Raw genomic sequence first — 19,046 nt, 5'->3', positions numbered from 1 at the left:
GGGATGTTGTCTTCACTCTTTGGCAGATCAAATGAAAGGTGGATCAGATAGGGAACCTATTAACAAAACAAGAATTTTGTTGCCTAGAGTTTTATTTCATCTTCTCCAAAAACAGAAGAAAAGAGTCTACCCGACAGATCCTTATTAAAGGGATCTGCCTCTAAATGTTTACAAAGAGAATAAACCACAATTCCACAAAACAAAAACAAAGTGGGTTTATTTGCCCATAACTTTCAGGACAAGATCCATCAGCACAACTTCCTTCCTTCCACGTCTCCTCTACTGTGGAAAAGGTAGTCTTTTTTATATAGTCCCCTTATTCCCCAGCATGCCCCGGGGACTGCATTTCCCCAGCCTTCCCTGCTCTCCTAAGGCTTGATCCTCTAAGCCAGTGAACACTCTGGGCCCCAGTGCAGCAGAGCATTTAAGCACATGCTTAAGTTTAAGTACATGAGGAGTCTCACTAAAGTCAGTGCTGATTCAGGAGGGTTCCCTTCACAAGCTTTAAATGTTCTGTACATCCCAATACATGCGCTGTGTTATGTACAGGGCTGAGCACACTATTGACGATTAACAGATAACATGTATGAAACCATATAAGTATAGCAGACTATGAGAGATTATGTAAGTAGCATCGTGATAAACTTAAAGGAAAGTCTCTTTTCTTCATTTATAGTGTAGGAAGCTAACAGAAAAGTGTATGGTTTCCAAGGTACAGCTAATCCTATTGCTATTTTAATCCAGTTTTGAATATCTTTCCAGAAAGAACAGTTTACAAGATACACTGACAGAATGTGGTAATGTGTTTCTTATGTCCACAGTTTTACCATCATAACGGTGTCTAGAAATATAGGTTCAACATTAATTGGTATGAGTTTAAAAAAAATTGAAATACCTGGTACACAAACTCCTGATCTGTCTCTCGCATTGTTATATATGAAAACTGTTTATGAGATACAATATAATTTATACATTTTGCCAGATAGATTTTAACCCTTATTGAGTAAAGCAAAATAAAGTATTTATGCAATGGCTGACACCTGCATCCTTGTTCATTTAACAATCACAACACTTAGAATCATAGAAGATCAGGGTTGGAAGGGACCTCAGGAGGTCATCTAGTCCAACCCCTGCTCAAAGCAGGACCAACACCAACTAAATCATCACAGCCAGGGCTTTGTTAAGCTGGGCCTTAAAATCCTCTAAGGATGGAGATTCCACCACCTCCCTAGGTAACCCATTCCATTGCTTCACCACCCCCCTAGTGAAATAGTTTTTCCTACTGCTCCTTGTTCTGTCATCTACCACCACTGAGAACAGCCAAGCTCCATCCTATTTGGAACCCCCCCTCCAGATAGTTGAAGGCTGCTATCAAATTCCCCCTCACTCTTCTCTTCTGCAGACTAAACAAGCCCAGTTCCCTCAGCCTCTCCTCGTAAGTCATGTGCCCAAGCCCCCTGATCATTTTTGTTGCCCTCTCCAATTTGTCCACATCCTTTCTGTAGTGGGGGGCCAAAAACTAGATGCAGTACTCCAGATGTGGGCTCACCAGTGCCGAATAGAGGGGAATAATCACTTCCCTTGATCTGCTGGCAATGTTCCTACTAATGCAGCCCAATATGCCATTAGCCTTCTTGGCAACAAGGGCACACTGCTTACTTATATCCAGCTTCTCGTCCACTGTAATCCCCAGGTCCTTTTCTGCAGAACTGCTGCTTAACCAGTCAGTCCCCAGCCTGTAGCAGTGCATGGGATTCTTCTGTCCTAAGTGCAGGACTCTGCATTCGTCCTTGTTGAACCTCATCAGATTTCTTTTGGCCCAATCCTCCAATTTCTCTAGGTCACTCTGGACCCTATCCCTACCCTCCAGCATATCTACCTCTCCCCACAGCTTAGTGTCATCCGCGAACTTGCTGAGGGTGCAATTCATCCCATCATCCAGATCATTAATAAAGATGTTGAACAAAACCGGTCCCAGGACCAACCCTGGGGCACTCCGCTTGATACCAGCTGCCAATTAGACATCAAGCCATTGATCACTACCCGTTGAGCCCAACAATCTAGCCAGCTTTCTATCCACCTTGTAGTCCATACATCCAATCCATACTTTTTTAACTTGCTGGCAAGAATACTATGGGAGACTGTATCAAAAGCTTTGCTAAAGTCAAGATATATCACGTCCACCGCTTTCCCCATATCCACAGAGCCAGTTATCTCATCATAGAAGGCAATCAGGTTGGTCAGGCATGATTTGCCCTTCGTGAATCCATGTTGACTGTTCCTGATCACCTTCCTCTCCTCCATGTGCTTCAAAATGGTTCCATGGACTTGTGTATGTCTAGTTTTTCTAAATAGTCCTTAACCTGTTCTTTCACCACTGAGGGCTGCTCATCTCTTCCCCATACTGTGTTGTCCAGGACAGCAGCGTGGGAGCTGACCTTGTCTGTGAAGATCGAGGCAAAAAAAAGCATTGAGTACTTCAGCTTTTTCCACATTATCTATCAGTAGGTTGCCTCCTCCATTCATTAAGGGTCCCACGCTTTCCCTTTTTCTTGTTGCTAACATACTTGTAGAAACCCTTCTTGTTACCCATCACATCCCTTGCAAGCTGCAACTCCAGTAGTGTTTTGGCCTTCCTGATTACACCCCTGGATGCTCAAGCAATATTTTTATACTCCTCCCTAGTCATCTGACCAAGTTTCCACTTCTTTTCCTTTTTGTGTTTAAGCTCACCGAAGATTTCACTGTTAAGCCAAGCTGGTCGTCTGCCATATTTGCTATTCTTTCTGCACATTGGGATAGTTTGTTCCTGTGCCCTCAATAAGACTTCTTTAAAATTCAGACTTCAGAAAAGCAGACTTTGACTCCCTCAGGGAACAGTTGGGCAGGATCCCCTGGGAGAATAACATGAAGGGCAAAGGGGTCCAGGAGAGCTGGCTGTATTTTAAAGAATCCTTATTGCGGTTGCAGGAACATACCATCCCGATGTGTAGAAAGAATAGTAAATATGGCAGGCGACCAGCTTGGCTTAACAGTGAAATCCTTGCTGAACTTAAATGCAAAAAAGAAGCTTACAAGAAGTGGAAGATTGGACAAATGACCAGGGAGGAGTATAAAAATATCGCTCGGGCATGCAAGAGTGAAATCAGGAAGGCCAAATCGCACTTGGAATTGCAGCTAGCAAGAGATGTTAAGAGTAACAAGAAGGGTTTCTTCAGGTATGTTAGCAACAAGAAGAAAGTCAAGGAAAGTATGGGCCCATTACTGAGTGAGGGAGGCAACCTAGTGACAGAGGATGTGGAAAAAGCTAATGTACTCAATGCTTTTTTTGCCTCTGTCTTCACAAACAAGGTCAGCTCCCAGACTGCTGGACTGGGCAGCACAGTATGTGGAGGAGGTGACCAGCCCTCCGTGGACAAAGAAGTGGTTCGGGACTATTTAGAAAAACTGGATGAGCACAAATCCATGGGGCCGGATGCACTGCATCCGAGGGTGCTAAAGGAGTTGGTGGATGTGATTGCGGAGCCATTGGCCATCATCTTTGAAAACTCATGGCGATCAGGGGAGGTCCCGGATGACTGGAAAAAGGCTAATGTAGTGCCCATCTTTAAAAAAGGGAAGAAGGAGGATCCAGGGAACTACAGGCCAGTCAGCCTCACCTCAGTCCCTGGAAAAATCATGGAGCAGGTCCTCAAGGAATCAATTATGAAACACTTAGAGGAGAGGAAAGTGATCAGGAATAGTCAGCATGGATTCACCAAGGGGAAGTTGTGCCTGACTAACCTAATTGCCTTCTATGATGAGATAACTGGCTCTGTGGATGAGGGGAAAGCAGTGGATGTGTTATTCCTTGACTTTAGCAAAGCTTTTGATACGGTCTCCCACAGTATTCTTGCCGCCAAGTTAAAGAAGTATGGGCTGGATGAATGGACTGTAAGGTGGATAGAAAGCTAGCTAGATCGTCGGGCTCAACGGATAGTGATTAATGGCTCCATGTCTAGTTGGCAGCCGGTTTCAAGCGGAGTGCCCAAAGGGTCGGTCCTGAGGCCGGTTTTGTTTAATATCTTTATTTATGATCTGGAGGATGGTGTGGACTGCACTCTCAGCAAGTTTGCAGATGACACTAAACTGGGAGGCGTGGTAGATACACTGGAGGGTAGGGATCGGATACAGAGGGACCTAGACAAATTAAGGATTGGGCCAAAAAAAACCTGATGAGGTTCAACAAGGACAAGTGCAGAGTCCTGCACTTAGGACGGAAGAATCCTATGCACTGCTATAGACTAGGGACTGAATGGCTAGGTAGCAGTTCTGCAGAAAAGGACCTAGGGGTCACAGTGGACGAGAAGCTGGATATGAGTCAACAGTGTGCTCTTGTTGCGAAGAAAGCTAACGGCATTTTGGACTGTATAAGTAGGGGCATTGCCAGCAGATCGAGAAACGTGATCGTTCCCCTTTATTTTACATTGGTGAGGCCTCATCTGGAATACTGTGTCCAGTTTTGGGCCCCACACTACAAGAAGGATGTGGAAAAATTGGAAAGAGTCCAGCGGAGGGAAACAAAAATGATTAGGGTTCTGGAGCACATGCCTTATGAGGAGAGGCTGAGGGAACTGGGATTGTTTAGTCTCCAGAAGAGAAGAACGAGGCGAGATTTGATAACTGCTTTCAACTACCTGAAGGGGGGTTCCAAAGAGGATGGAGCTCGGCTGTTCTCAGTGGTGGCAGATGACAGAACAAGGAGCAATGGTCTCAAGTTGCAGTGGGGGAGGTCTAGGTTGGATATTAGGAAACACTATTTCACTAGGAGAGTGGTGAAGCACTGGAATGCGTTACCTAGGGACGTGGTGGAATCTCCTTCCTTGGAGGTTTTTAAGGCCCGGCTTGACAAAGCCCTGGCTGGAATGATTTAGTTGGGAATTGGTCCTGCTTTGAGCAGGGGGTTGGACTAGATGACCTCCTGAGGTCCCTTCCAACCCTGATATTCTATGATTCTATGAAAATACAGACAGCTTTCCTGGACTCCTTTCCCCCTCATATTAGTCTCCCAGGGGATCCTGCCCATCAGTTCCCTACCGGAGTCAAAGTCTGCTTTTCTGAAGTCCAGGGTCCATATTTTGCTACTCTCCTTTCTTCCTTTTATGAGTATCCTGAACTCAACCATCTCATGGTCACTGTTGCCCAGGTTGCCACTCACTTCTTCTTCCCCTACCAATTCTTCCCTGTTTGTAAGCAGCAGGTCAAGAGGAGAACAGCCCCTGGTTGGTTCCTCCAGTAGCTGCACCAGGAAGTTGTCGCCAACACTCCAAAAACTTCCTGGTTTGTCTGTGTACTGCTGTATTGCTTTCCCAGCAGATGTTAGATTCAAGTATAAACCAAGGGAGATAAATTTAAAGAATGCAATTTATATTAAGTAAATGGAGCGAATGACTAACAGGAGACTAATTGACACTCCTGTGTTGTCAAATCTAGTAATTCATATTCTAGATCCAAGTAATTGGTTTTCAGGTTCCACTGGATGACTGTAAAGAGAAAAATGGGACAACTAACAGCAGCCTTATGAGAAATACTAAAGCTTAAAACTTCCAAAGTAAAGATTATTTTGTAGTTTTCTTTTGTTAGGGGTAGGCCTCTGAAAATCAGAAGGAAGTTTTGCCTAATTCAGAGGAACTTCCCCTGCCCCAGATTCTGAAGGAATTTTGGGAAAATCAATGGGAATTTAAGAGTGAATGCACTCAAAATATATAAATGACAAGACCAGTACATTTAGATATTATTTATGGCTTTGAACAGTTTTAAATATAACTGATTTTATTTCATTCAGTTGAGGGATGTTTATTTTGGATTCCCCCATTAAGATCTTCCTGTTCTGATAGATATTCCGCAAGTCACTAGATGTCTCATAACTTGTCATAGAGCAAAATCCAATGGTTGCTAGAGCTAAGGAACCCTGACTCCCAGTTCTCTATTCTGAACACTAAACTCCAAGTCACTTTTCTGCATTTAAACATAACATTGAGGATGAGAGAGTAGATTACCAGATTCATTGAATTAAATGAATAGGTCTACCACTATCATCTGAAGAGTTTTCCGTAGCTGTAAGATCAGAAATGTAAATTATAACTACATATTGTTGTCAAACATTTAGTAGTTTAAATATAGTGAGGTGGCCTTTGAGACTGCTGGACTGAACAAAATGGTTGCAGTTTTCCCTTAAAGTTTTATTTATTTTTCTATGGCTGGCACTTGTCACCGTCATATTCAAGCACCTCATGAACATTAAATAATTTATCCACTGTGAAGTATCACAGAGAACAGAGGCACAGAGAGATTAAGTGATATGCTCAAATTCACCCAGGAAGTTAGTGGCAAAGCCAGGAACAGAACCCAGGTCTCCTGATCCCTGGTTTATCTAGTACTTTAATGACCTGATTACCCTTCCTCTTTAAGGACCTGATCCTATCCCCATTGAAATCAATGGAAGATGCTCCCTTGTCTTTAATGGGGATTAAAGTAAAACAGATTTATATAATGCCACCTCCCCAGCAGATATGTAGATCCTTAATAGTGTAGTAGCATTATAGAAAGATAAGGGAAGAGCCTTTTCTTGCAGACCTTTCTAAAGACCCCACTGAGAAATGAGACAGTTCCATTTTCACATATAGAAACTGATAGTGGATTCATCGGATTCTGCATGTACTTCCAGTTTTGTAATTTTATTCTTTCCGCTTTTGGTTGAGGCTGGGAAATCAACATCTGGCTTTTTCTTTCACTCTGGAATGGATGCTTTCTACCTCTTTGCTTTGATGAACTAAAGTAAAATATTCACGCCAAAATAAATCCATATTCTTTTCCATATATTGTTCAATAAAACTCTCTAACCATCATGTTGGCTTCTAGGGCTCTTGTATCAGGAATATCGAGATAAATCTACACTTCAGGAGATTGAAACCAGACGACTGCAAGATGCACAGACAGACCCTGAGGAGTGCTCAACTGGTGAGGAGACATCATCAGAGGCAGAATCCACAAATACTGCAGAAAGCAGGACTCTTCCCCAAATCAGCTTGCTCAGGAACTCCACCTCCAGGTTTAACTTGTGGCAGGATCTTCCAGAGATCAGGAGCAGCGGTGTCCTGAATATCCTTCAGCCAGATGAGATCAAACTGCAGGAGGTAATGGAAGGCATGAGAGGGAATAAAGAGTTTTTCTGCTGGGTTTTTGCTTAAAGTCGGTGTGACTAGAGTCACTTAAGTCAAAATATCAACATTCAAAAATAAGGAAGTTCCACTGCAGCCAGTGACAGATTGTCATACCCCCATATGTCATACCCCCAGAATGCTAATGAATTTCACTTTCCAAAGAGCATGAGGAAGTTCTGTACCCCGGGCTTAAATTCAGCCAGAGCCTATTATTTTCAAACCCGCGGGAGCCCTGGTGCCTCTTGTGGAGGCTGAAGCCCTGGCGCCCGCCTCGCTGAAGCCCAGAGCCCTGAATGGGGTGAGAGTTATGGGAGACTTCTGGAAATAATCTCTGAGAATTTAAGCCCTGCCTGTATCCTACCCCATCACCAGAAGAGAATCTTGCTACTGGCAACCTCAATAGCAACAGTGGAGAACATAGCTTCTCATTACTGCTACTACTGATTTACAAGGAGGTAAAGGATCAATGAAGTACTAATTACAGTACCCTCTTTGGCCTCCCTCCATGCCAGATAATCCTCTTCTGGTGTCAGAGGAAGGAATCATACTTTCTGTCATTCCTAGGAAGATTGACTTTGTTTAATATAATTAAAAATGAATTGGAATAAAAGGAATTAAACAGTTGGTCACCAGTCCCAGTGGAGTTTCCTTATTTTGCAGTGTTGATCCTTTGAGTCAGTCCTTACTTTAAAACAGAATGATGACTGCAGTACGCAAAACTGGGTCAATAAGGATGTGTGAGCACTTTAACTGCACAGACTATGCTATCTCTGAATATGGTTTTTGTACTGTTAATTTATAGGGCTGTGTCAAATAATGCGTTGAGTGGGTTGTTGACTGTACACTCAGGGCTGTCGCAGTGATGCACACATTAGTGAAAACATTCATTATGGCTTCCCTGCTCCTGGGACAAAGCTGTTGGCCCCACCTTTCAGCAGCCCCTGGGGCCACTGTTACTAGCTACTGTCTAAAGGCTTTGCACCTCAGGCAGTCTCTCTGGGATATTTTTCCTCTCAGGCCAGTGAAGAGATTTAACTCCTTCATTCTTCAACCAGGATGGTGTACAGACACTCCATCAGAAGCACTTACTCCTGGGGGAATTCTGTGCCAAAAATTTTAAAATTCTGCGCACAATATTTTAAAATTCTGTGTCTGGTGGCACCTTAAAGACTAACAGATTTATTTGGGCATAAGCTTTCGTGAGTAAAAACCTCACTTCTTCGGATGCATCCGAAGAAGTNGGGCCAGGAGGCTCTTCCTGGCCAGTGGGAGCCGTGGAGACAGTGCTCATGGCAGCAGCAGCAGCAGCACGCAGAGCCCCCCGTCCTTTCCTCCCCCTAGGAGCTGCAGAGACATGCCTGCTGCTTCTGGGGAGCCGTGCAGAGCCAGATAGGAAGCCTGCCAGACTTGCCAACCCTCCCACCCCCCAGCACCAGTGGGGGTCCTGGACCGCACACCGCCACCGCCCTCTCCCCCCAGCACTTGTGGTGCCCCCTCCCCCGGCCCACGCCCCCAGAGCACCCGCAGCCCCCCAGCCCAAGTTTTAGTCAGGGGTATATAGTACAAGTCTTGGATAGGTCATATGCCATGAATTTTTGTTTACTGCCAGTGACCTGTCCATGACTTTTACTAAAAATACCCATGACTAAAACATAGCGTTACTTATAACACTGGAATATCTTTTGTAGAGAGTGAAGACTAGACAATGGTTTTTGTTTGAGCATATGGGATATTAGCTGTCTTTGTTCAAAGCTAGCAGGGTTGATTTAGGTAGGTTTTAAAATAGGACAGATGGGGTAAGACGTTTTGTTTACCCCAGTAACACTTTAAGCAGAGAAGGATTGAATACAAGATGATGGGAGTTAGCAATGACCAATAAAAGGAGCAATAGAATTCACTCTTTTTAAAAATACAAAATGTAAGAAATTTGGGTAATAAGTAGGAAGAGCAGGAAGTGGTACTTCATGACACCAATTATTACCTTGTTCACACTACCAAAATATGGTGGAAGGGGTGAGTCACTGATTAGAATATTAATATAGCTATGACCCTGGATAGGCAAGACATAAAGAGGAAAGAAGGATGAGGTAGCACTTTACATCAGAAGTGAACACAAGAGCAGAAAAATATAAAATAACAACAGGAAGTGTGACTGCAAGATAACGTGGGCTGAAACATAGGAATGGGAAAAACAAAAGAACTCGCCATGGACATGTGTTGTAGACCACAGGGGTCAGGAGGAAATGACAAAAAGTGACATGTTATTGGAATAATTATCAGAAATGACTAAATAACCGATGGGTAGCTTTAATTATCCAGACATCTGCTGAGCATTAAGCACAGCAAAACATGAATCATCAAGGGCATTCTTGAACTATATGGAAGATAATTTAATGATGCAAAAAATAGAAGAACAAGCCAGAAGAGACATTACTCAGGTTCTCACAGTGAACTGCCCTGGAGGAAGTGACAGAATGTGAATGTAATGGGGGAGGGCTTGGAACAAGTGACCATAAATTAAATTACTTGAGTGTATAAGTAGTACCAGGGGCGGCAGGTTTGTATAATTTTTGGTGGTGCTCAGAACAGGTCCAAGTTCCACCCCCCTAGACCTGCCTTGTAAGCCGATATATATTTTTTAAAATAATGTAAAAATGTGAGGGCTCTGGGGTGGGGCTGGTGATGAGGGGTTTGGGGTGTGGGAGCGGCTCAGGCAGCGGGTTGGGATACAGGGGTGAGGGGTTCAAGACGGGGCTGGGGCAGATGGTTAGGGTGCGGGGGCATGAGGGCTCTGGTTGGGGATGCAGGCTCTGGGGTGGGACAGGGCCAGGGACGAGGAGTTTGGGGGGCAGGCAGGCTGCCCTGGGGCTGAGGCCAGAGAGGATGACTCCCCCCAGCCCTCTCCCCACCAGCAGTAACCCTAAGCGAGCTCTGGGGGAGGGGACCCCCTCTCTCCTCCTGTGCTCCTAGGGCCCCTCTCAGGTCCAGGAAGCCCCCTTACCTCCTCTGTGGTGGGTACTGGCAGGGGGCTGGCATCACATGTGCCCCTTCTCCCCTGCTGCTGCCCCTCACTGTAGCCTCACTGGGGGTGGGGCATGGGGCTGCCCCTTGCCCAGTGTGGGGCAGGAGCGGTGACTGTGGGCGCACTCTGTGCTGGTGGAGAGTCCTGCCGGAAAAGGGAAGGGTCCGAGGCAGAAGGGCAGGGGCAGCCTGCCCTGGTACTAGTGGATGGGGGGTGCTAGGACCCAGTGGTGGCAGTTGATGCTGGGAGCTGGCAGAGCAGAGTACAGGGCAGAGCTTCAGGGGGGAACCACTGGCTCGAGGAAGGGACGCTTAGGCGCCCGGGGGAGGTGGGTGGGGACTGAGGGACACTCAGGGGAGGCACGCAGAGGCGGCAGGGGTTGGGGGAAGAGACCTGGCCCCAAACATTGCTGGAATCGGGCCCCTGGACCCTGAATATTGCTGGAGCCTGGGCACCACAGGTCCATATAACTCGCTGCCCCTGAGTAGTACTGTAGGTTAAAAACAAATTGTGTCACCAAGATATTAGACTTTGAAAAGCTGGTTACACAGAATTAAGAAGAAAACTTTTAATCAAGGTTTATTGAGTTGAAACAATTTTAGAGAAACTTCTTCAGCATGGGTCAAAAATTATATGCTGAGCATTGTTGGTGTTAATCTTAAATGGAAGTTTTGTTGGCCAGTTCATTTTTCTTCCCCTGTTCTGTCCTCTTCTCTCCTTTTCAGTCTCTCCCTCTTGTTCCCATTATAACTTTACTCCATTCTGGCTCCTTCCATCCACTACAGTCTCTATTGATTTTCCTATACTAGCTTCTTTTTCCTCAGCTTTAGGACATTCACTGGTTTCAAGGAATGTTAGGTGCTTAGTAGATCTCATCAGAACATCTTTGCCAAAATGAAATTTTGGCAAAATATGCTGTTTCAAAGTCAGAACATTTCATGGAGACATATTTGTTTTGATTAAATTTTTGTAAGGAAGGTTTTTGGGTCCAAGGCTCTCTGGTCACATGATGGCATGAGCAAGAGAGATTACTCCAACACACTGGAGCCTGGTGATTAGGGCACCAGCCTAGGAGTGTGAGACCAGTTTCAAGTCCCTGCTCTGCTTGATTCTGAGTGATCTGGGATGAAAAACTCATTTAAAGTGTCTTAATTAGTTAAAATCCCATGAGATTGATAGGATAGTGTGGTCCACACTTCTAAGCCATTGTTTCTGGCTGTCTGCAAACTTAGGAAGATAACACTGCATCAGTTTACATTCGGTTTAAATTTTCTATGGTTATCTTTGAGGATAACCTGAGGATAGAATCTTTTTTCTTTAAAAAAATTAGATTTTTGGAGAAAATCAAATATTCCATGAAGGCCACATACATACATCAAATGGGCTGGATGTTTGAGACCACTGATCTACTAGATGCCTGGTCAGTACTGTCCAGAAGAGAGGAGGGAGCCACATCATGCACTAAGCTGCGTCTGCCATTCCTCTTTTCCTGGTCCCAGCTCCATCACGGTCTAGAATTGGATTTGGGGTCTACAACAGTGAAATTGGTATTTTGTTGTTTCAGGAATTCAGAAGACAGGTTTGACTTCAAAGAGGTGACTCAAAGGGAAATTCCTAACATATACCTTATGAATCCTTATGGAGGTTTGCCTCATTCCTTTCTCTGACAGCTCCAATAAAGGCACAGCCCCCAGCCTGAATAATTCTATTGTGGGTCTCAGTTATTTGTTTGGCACAGCTCACTTCTTGCACATGACTGAGTAAACTTACAGCACTAAACAACAATGGACATCTGAAGGGTGCCCTATTCCTGTAGTATTTGAACACTAATAGGCAATGAGTTAATTGTTGCAACACCCCTCAGAGGTAGTGGTGTTTTCCCTAGTTTGCAGATGAGGAAACAAGCCACATGGATGTTAAGTGAATTGCTCAAGTGAATTGGCACAAAAGAAGTGTGATGAAGTTACAAATAGATTCCAGATCTCCTGAGTCTCAGTCCAATCTCTTAATCGTAAGGCTCACCATCACTTAAGTCCCAATACGAAGCAGCTGTAAAGCTGCTTATGGCGAGCACTGCAGGTATAAAGTCAAGATGTATGTGAAAGGGACAGGCTCTCCCAACCACCAGAACTGTTCCTTTGAGCTGTGAGCAAATCTGTCTTGTGCGAGGACGTGCAGCATTCCATCTGCAACCCTATTTGGTCTACTGCTCCTGGGGATTGGTTCAGAGGCCAGTAAACCCCAAAATGGTCAAGCAGGTGTCTGAAAAGTAACATGCTGGAACTGGTTGACTCAGTTCTGTTGGTAGCCCTAAAGTGGGCCAGACAGTTTGATATATATATTGGCTTTGGTAAAAGAGCCAATCCTTGCTTCTGCTACCCCTTCTGGATCATCTGTTGCAACAGAATCAGATACAATCACACAGGTCTCAAGTCTTTGCAATTAGTAGTTTGGGTCACTCTTCCATGACTTTTGGAGAAACTTTTTTTCAGGAAAAGCTAAAAAGCTATGTGGGAGAGTTTAGAACTATTGGCTAGAAAATCTTTTTCAGCTGAACAGGAGAGATTTTCATCTCTTGAGGCTCCTTCCCTGTAGCTGAGAAGATCAGTGACGTGAGATCTGGGGAATTGTGGCATCCAGGAAGCACCGGGGCTTACGAATGCATAGGGACTTCACATGGGGAGACTCTTGGCTGGTGAGATGTTCCCCTTTTCGGGACAAGGCATCAGCCATCTTGTTCTGGGGCCCCTGGTGGTATGTGATGGTGAAATTGGAGAGTGTAAAGAATAGGACCCAGCGAAGCTGCCTTTGGTTCAGCACTGTGGCTCGGCAGAGGTGCTGCAATATTTTATGATCTGTGTATTCCAGATAGTGATGCCATTCTTCAAAGGCTGCTTTGATGGCTAGAAGCTCTTTATCTAGAATTGCGTAGTTCTGTTTGACCAGAGTTAGCTTCCGTGAATAGTAGGCTCAAGGGTGGAGGTGCGGTCGGGGACCATGCCTTTGGGAGAGAGTGGTCCTAATTGCCACATTGGAGGCATCAGTTGCAACGACAAAGGGTGTCCTGGGTCGGGAAGGTCCAGGATTGGGGCACTGGTAGAGGTTGTCTTCAGCCAGTTGAATGCTTATTGGGCCTCTGGAGACCAGGTGAAGATGGCATCAGTGTGGAGAATTGCTGTCAGTGGAGTTGTTTGGCCTGAAAACCCCGAGATAAAGCACCTATAAAAGTTAGTGAACCCCTGGAAGCGTTGTAGCTCCTTGAAGTTTTTGGAGGGCTCCCAGGTTTGTACTGCCTCCACTTTCTGGAGGTTCATTTGGAGGCCACTGGGGGACAAGAAGAGGCTGGACCCTGTCCCTGCTGAAATTTGCAGAGGGCCACCTCTGCAAAGCAGGCATGGTGGGGATTGTCAAATATGGTGGAGATTTTTTGGAGGAAGGTAATCCAGTTTGATAGCATTGGGCTCACTCATTTGAGTAGGGATGAGGCCCAGTCCAATGCATCTCCCGTCAGGAGACAAATAATGAGTCCTACTTTCACTTGGTTAGTGGGTTAAGACTGGGGGTGGAGCAGAAACAGCAGCAGCATTGGTAAACAACCCCCTGAATTTTTGCAGTCCCCATTGAAAAGTTCTAGGAGGGAGACTGGGTCCAGGTATGCGGCATTCTCATCCTGCAGCTGGGCCACCTGCTCTTGTAGCATCTGGTTGTCTGCAGAGTGCTGTGCCAGCTGGGCCCACAGTGCCATGTTTCCTTCATGGAGTTGGGTGGACTACCTGCGCAGAGCTTGGTTCTCCTTTGTGAGCTGTGATAATAGGGCTGAGAGTAGCAGAGAAGTTCATAGTCAGGTCCAGGCCAGGGTCAATACCAATGGCCAGATTCCGAGTCAGGTTTCATGGTTCAAGTCAAGAGGAGAAATTCAAATCAAGCAGAGGTCAAGTCAGGAATTCAAGGGCAAGGAGCAGGAATGGTCATAGTAGCTACAGAAGATCTGGGTTGTTGCCTGGATACTTCCTGGAATGCACATTGAGTTTATATAGGGTAGGGAGCTGATCAGGAGCCATGGGGCTGCTGTTGGTCAAACCCTTGAGGTGAAGCTTCCCAGAGTCTGTGTCCACAGTGGGTCATGGGAAGCGGAGCACAGATTGGTTACAACTGCAGCTGGGTGATGGCCTGGAGCTGTCAGCTGCCTGGTAGCTCTACAGGCCTGGGTTCTAGACCCATGGGGCCTTATTTGAAGAGCAATTCTGCAGTCATTGTTTAGTTGATACCTTCTTCAGTACCACCTCCTTGCTGGTCCTCATTGCCTGCCAGTCTCCCAAGAGGGGATCTGTATTGAACCTAGTCAAAAGAGAAAAGTTATTCACCCATAACTTGAGTTCATCAAGTAGATCATCAGTATAGTTTCCCACCCCCACATCTTCAGAGTTTGTAAGACTTTGAGGAAGTGGAAGGAACCAAAAGTGTGCCAGAGCTCTGCCTCATTATATAGTCTTGCATGGAGTGTTCCATGGCTTGAGTCAGGGTCTTTCCCTTCTCCCCCTCAAACAATCAAAGCTTTCTAGTCCAGTGGCTCTCAACCTTTCAAGACTACTGTACCCCTTTCAGGAGTCTGATTTGTCTTACATACCTCAAGTTTCACCTCCATTAAAAACTCTTTGCTTACAAAATCAGACATAAAAATACAAGTGTCAAAGCACACTAGTACTGAAAAATTGCTTAATTTCTAATTTTTATAATATTATAAAATAAATCAATTGGAATATAAATATTGTAGCCCCAGAAGACCTCTGAGTACCCCCAGGGTACGCGTATCCCTGGCTGAGAACTACTGGTCTAGAGAATTTCAGGCTCGTATGGTATGCACAGGCATATTCTAAGGGTGTGGACCTGTATATTCTTAAGGAACTCAGTTACTGGTGAGCAATTTGTTTCTGATGCTATATTGTTTTTCTACAACTATGGTACAGTAGGTTGGCTCTGCAGTGCACACAGCAGTACAACTCTGTTTTGTCAGTAAACTAATCACACAGGCCTCAGAAGTTGTGTGCCATACCAAGGTACCATTTCAGAGTCACTTTCCTAGCCATAATCATATATAGTACATAAGAGGATGCTACTATTGTACAATTTGAGTTTTTATTGCATTTTGGAGCCAAACTGACTGATTCAGGAATAGATGGTTAACCGTACAGGACTGTGTCAGTAGCACGCAGTATGAATGTTTTCATTATCACTAAGCAAGCCCGTGAGCTTTCATAGTGTCTTTTTACAGGTAGAGTGCACAATGAATGTTATGAACTCTCAACCTACTACTATGTTGTTGATGTTTCTTTTTTGGGATTTTCCTCAAGGCCATGTTTGAACTGGTCACTTCTGAAGCCTCATACTACAAGAGTCTGAATCTGCTGGTATCTCACTTCATGGAGAATGAACGTCTGAAAAAGATCTTACATCCATCTGAGGCTCACATCCTCTTCTCCAACGTCCTGGATGTCATGGCTGTTAGTGAACGGTAAGACAACTGCTATTAGTCTTTTGGCTCTGCTGAGTTGGGAACAGGGTCTTGCTACTAGCTCAGATGACTTCTGTTCTGGAGGGACAGAGGAGCCGACTGGGTGAAGACTTAACCCCTTTTAAAGAATCTGCAATAGTACTAATTGGTTTCCCCTCCAAACTGTTTGGGTCCAAGACTTTAATTGCAGGTCATGATTAATATGAATTCTGGTTTTCTCATCTAGTTTCCTCTTAGATCTTGAGCAGCGGGTGGAAGAGAACATTGTGATCTCAGATGTGTGCGACATTGTCTACCAGCACACAGTTAATCACTTCTCGGTGTATGTAACCTACGTCTCCAACCAGACCTACCAGGAGAGAGCTTACAAGCAACTTCTGTGAGTGCTATTATCTGACCCTGAATTATTTGCAAAAAATCCAACAACCAATTTTGTATTCAAGATGACAGCGTTTTATTTTTAACTTGGCATTTGCAGGGGATTGATACTGGTTTGGAAAACATGAGCTCTACCCTTTCCCTGAACTGGAACTGAATCTATTTAAACAAAACATACAAATAGTTTAAATTTTATTTGAAGGATCAGATAACAAGGTTGAAAACTAGCATCCTAAATACATTCAGAGTTGTCATTTACAAAATGCAAAGAACATATAATGTATACAACAGAGCACAAAGCTGTAAAATCTGCATGTGTGTGAAGTGCAGGTAGAGGCAAAAGTTATGAAGATAAAGATAGTTGTATGATTTCAGCTTTGTGGTCCTGAGTCTAGTTACAGCAGTCTTGAGCTTCTCAGAAAGGCATGTACCCTATGGAGAGTTGATAAATTCTGTTCTTGAAGGCTATAAAGCTACTTTCCCCATCTTGCCCTGGTTTTACACTATATGTAGGTCACCTGCACCAGAGGATATTGTCCTAAGTGTTCTCTCAAGTATATTCAAATCCAGCAAATTTCTGTTAGCCAGCTGGGAATTTTCTTTTACCAGATCAAAATAGGGGACCCTAGCAATTTGTCTTTGAACAAATGAATTAATTTCTCCTTAGTAATAATGCCATGGATTTTTTTCAAGCCAACCAGTTACAGATTTTGCCCTGTACATTTCCACATTTTAGCAACAAGCATTTTAGCTAGCTTCAGATGAGTATGGAAGAGTACTGCCCCTTTCCTTTCTCTGCTCTCCAGCTCCCTCTCTTTGACCCCAAAAGGACACACTATAGACCTATGGGATCCTCTGCTACAAGGGAACTCTTTGCTGGATTTGGTAGACTGCTCTTTTCAAATGTCATGCATCCCAGTGTTTCCTGGGACAGAGGTGAGCAGTGCCTTGTGGGGCACCAGTAACACAAAGAAGTCTCAGAATATGAACAATTTGACGAGAGCAGCTGGCTGAGCCCAGAAGAGAAATAGAAGATTGGCTGGATTGTGTGATATCACTAAGGGGGCTTGTTTGGATGTGGGGTGGCTCCTGGAGAAGGCGTTTGAAGTAGAGAGTCTTTTGGGTATGGGAAAGAATGATCAGTTTAAAAAACAGGATGATTTAATCAAGCAGGAAAACTTTGTAGTGCTTATCTGCTGCTGTATGTTGGAGTTTTCCCCTACATTTAGTTCTGCACTCTCTCTCAGGCATACAATTACAGCCTGTCTTGGATTTGGTAATTCAAGCAGTCATGCAAACATAAGAATACCTGCCTGCCTTATGAATAATTCTTTTGTTTAAACGTCTACTGTGCATTTCCAAGTACATGCATTAAAGACCAATTTCAAACAAAATTAATAGTATCCTCATATCTATGCTGTTTCTGTCAGCTAGGACTCCAGTAGCGTAAGTTTCCTCATAACAAGTTCTTGCAAGTGCCAGGAAACATCACGTAGAGGGAGCTTTCTTAGAGTAGTGTTTTGTTTATACCAGTTGGGACTTGTAAGATTCCTCACTGCAGCACTGTATTTGTACTGGCAATACCTCCACCACTGTGAACTCCAAATGGCAGAACCCTGGCAATGCCAGGTAAATCTACAGCAGTACGAACTGCTTCACTGCAGTGCCAAATAAGATGCCAGATAAGATTTTTCATCCTGTCAATAACAGCTAAGACTATCTGAGCTTGAGTTGCTTTATGGCATGGCTTGTTCCTATGAATATGTGGATTTTACCTTGCCACAATGATCCAACTGTGTAAAAATGTATAATTATGCCTCTGACTCATCTACTTGGACACACACCCCATTCACGCACTCCTACACACTCAGCATGTGCTGCTAAATCTATATGTGCTACACATGTGAATCCACTACAGTGACTTGTACATTGTCTATTTTTCCATCCCCTAATGCTATAAATAAACCCAAACTTAAACCAAAATACACCTAGGAGTGTTCAGTGAATTTATTTTCCCCTTTGTTGAAGAGAGGACTAGGCAGATGCTGTCTCTGGGGAAGGGGGTGGTATGGAAAGCAGCACCACACACAGACATGCCCATTCCAAACACAGGTCTGATACACAAGGAAGTGAGCAAAGCACTCTCAATCTGTCTGTCTATTCTCAGCCAAGACAAGACAGCTTTCCGGGAGGTGATATCACAGTTGGAGATGGATCCCAAGTGCAAAGGCCTGCCCTTCTCATCCTTTTTGATTTTGCCATTTCAGAGGATCACTCGGCTCAAGCTACTGGTGCAGGTACAGCTCCTCTTCTGACAGTCCCCCATGCTCCCTCCAGGACACCCCTAGCTAGCTGTCATGGAATGTTAGCATTTTCATGTTCTCACATACACAAACAGAGACAAACACACATAATCTTCTCCCCTGCCCCCCATGTCTTACCTAGAGTCAATATTAAAGCTAGGAGAAGCAGCGTGGCATCAGGGTTTTAGAGGAGGGGAGAGGAGTGAAGTGAGGGAGTAGGGAAGTGAGGTGACAGTAGTTCAGGAAAGTGGGGCCATGCAGAGCCAGGCATGAGGAGAGGCAATGCTGGTTCAGGAGAGGCGGAAGCCTGCAGGATGAAAGGCCAGGAAGGCAGAGTGATGTAGTCAGAGGAGCGTGCACATGTATGATTAGGGTGCAGAATAGACAGATTCATGTAGAATCAGGGTTGGTGCAGAGTCAGGTCTGTGGGACACAGGAAGTGGGAGGACAAGAGCTGAAGGGATTAATGGAGAAAAGCCACTTAAGACTCAACTCAGTATTTTCTTTTATAGGAAACTGCCCCGAAAGGAAATTACTAAATAGCCAAGGACACTCTTCTCAAAATAAAAGTGATGCAATAGTCCCCTTCCTCTCTCACACATACATCTGAAACCTCTGCACAGCAGCAT

The 19,046-nt window shown here is 44.6% G+C and overlaps 1 protein-coding gene across 1 annotated transcript in view; it reads left to right on the top strand.

Moving 5' to 3' along the window:
* NGEF (neuronal guanine nucleotide exchange factor) overlaps positions 1-19,046 on the top strand; it is a 50,786-nt gene that overhangs the window by 11,057 nt on the left and 20,683 nt on the right. Inside the window, exons 2-5 of the mRNA XM_034781888.1 lie at positions 6,901-7,175; positions 15,576-15,736; positions 15,963-16,115; positions 18,282-18,411. Of these exons, the coding sequence (XP_034637779.1) occupies positions 6,901-7,175; positions 15,576-15,736; positions 15,963-16,115; positions 18,282-18,411 (719 nt within the window). The remainder of the gene's footprint in view (positions 1-6,900; positions 7,176-15,575; positions 15,737-15,962; positions 16,116-18,281; positions 18,412-19,046) is intronic.

This window comes from Trachemys scripta, chromosome 9, assembly GCF_013100865.1.
Source record: "Trachemys scripta elegans isolate TJP31775 chromosome 9, CAS_Tse_1.0, whole genome shotgun sequence".
NCBI lineage: Eukaryota > Metazoa > Chordata > Testudines > Emydidae > Trachemys > Trachemys scripta.
This window is presented reverse-complemented; position numbering and strand designations above follow the sequence as displayed.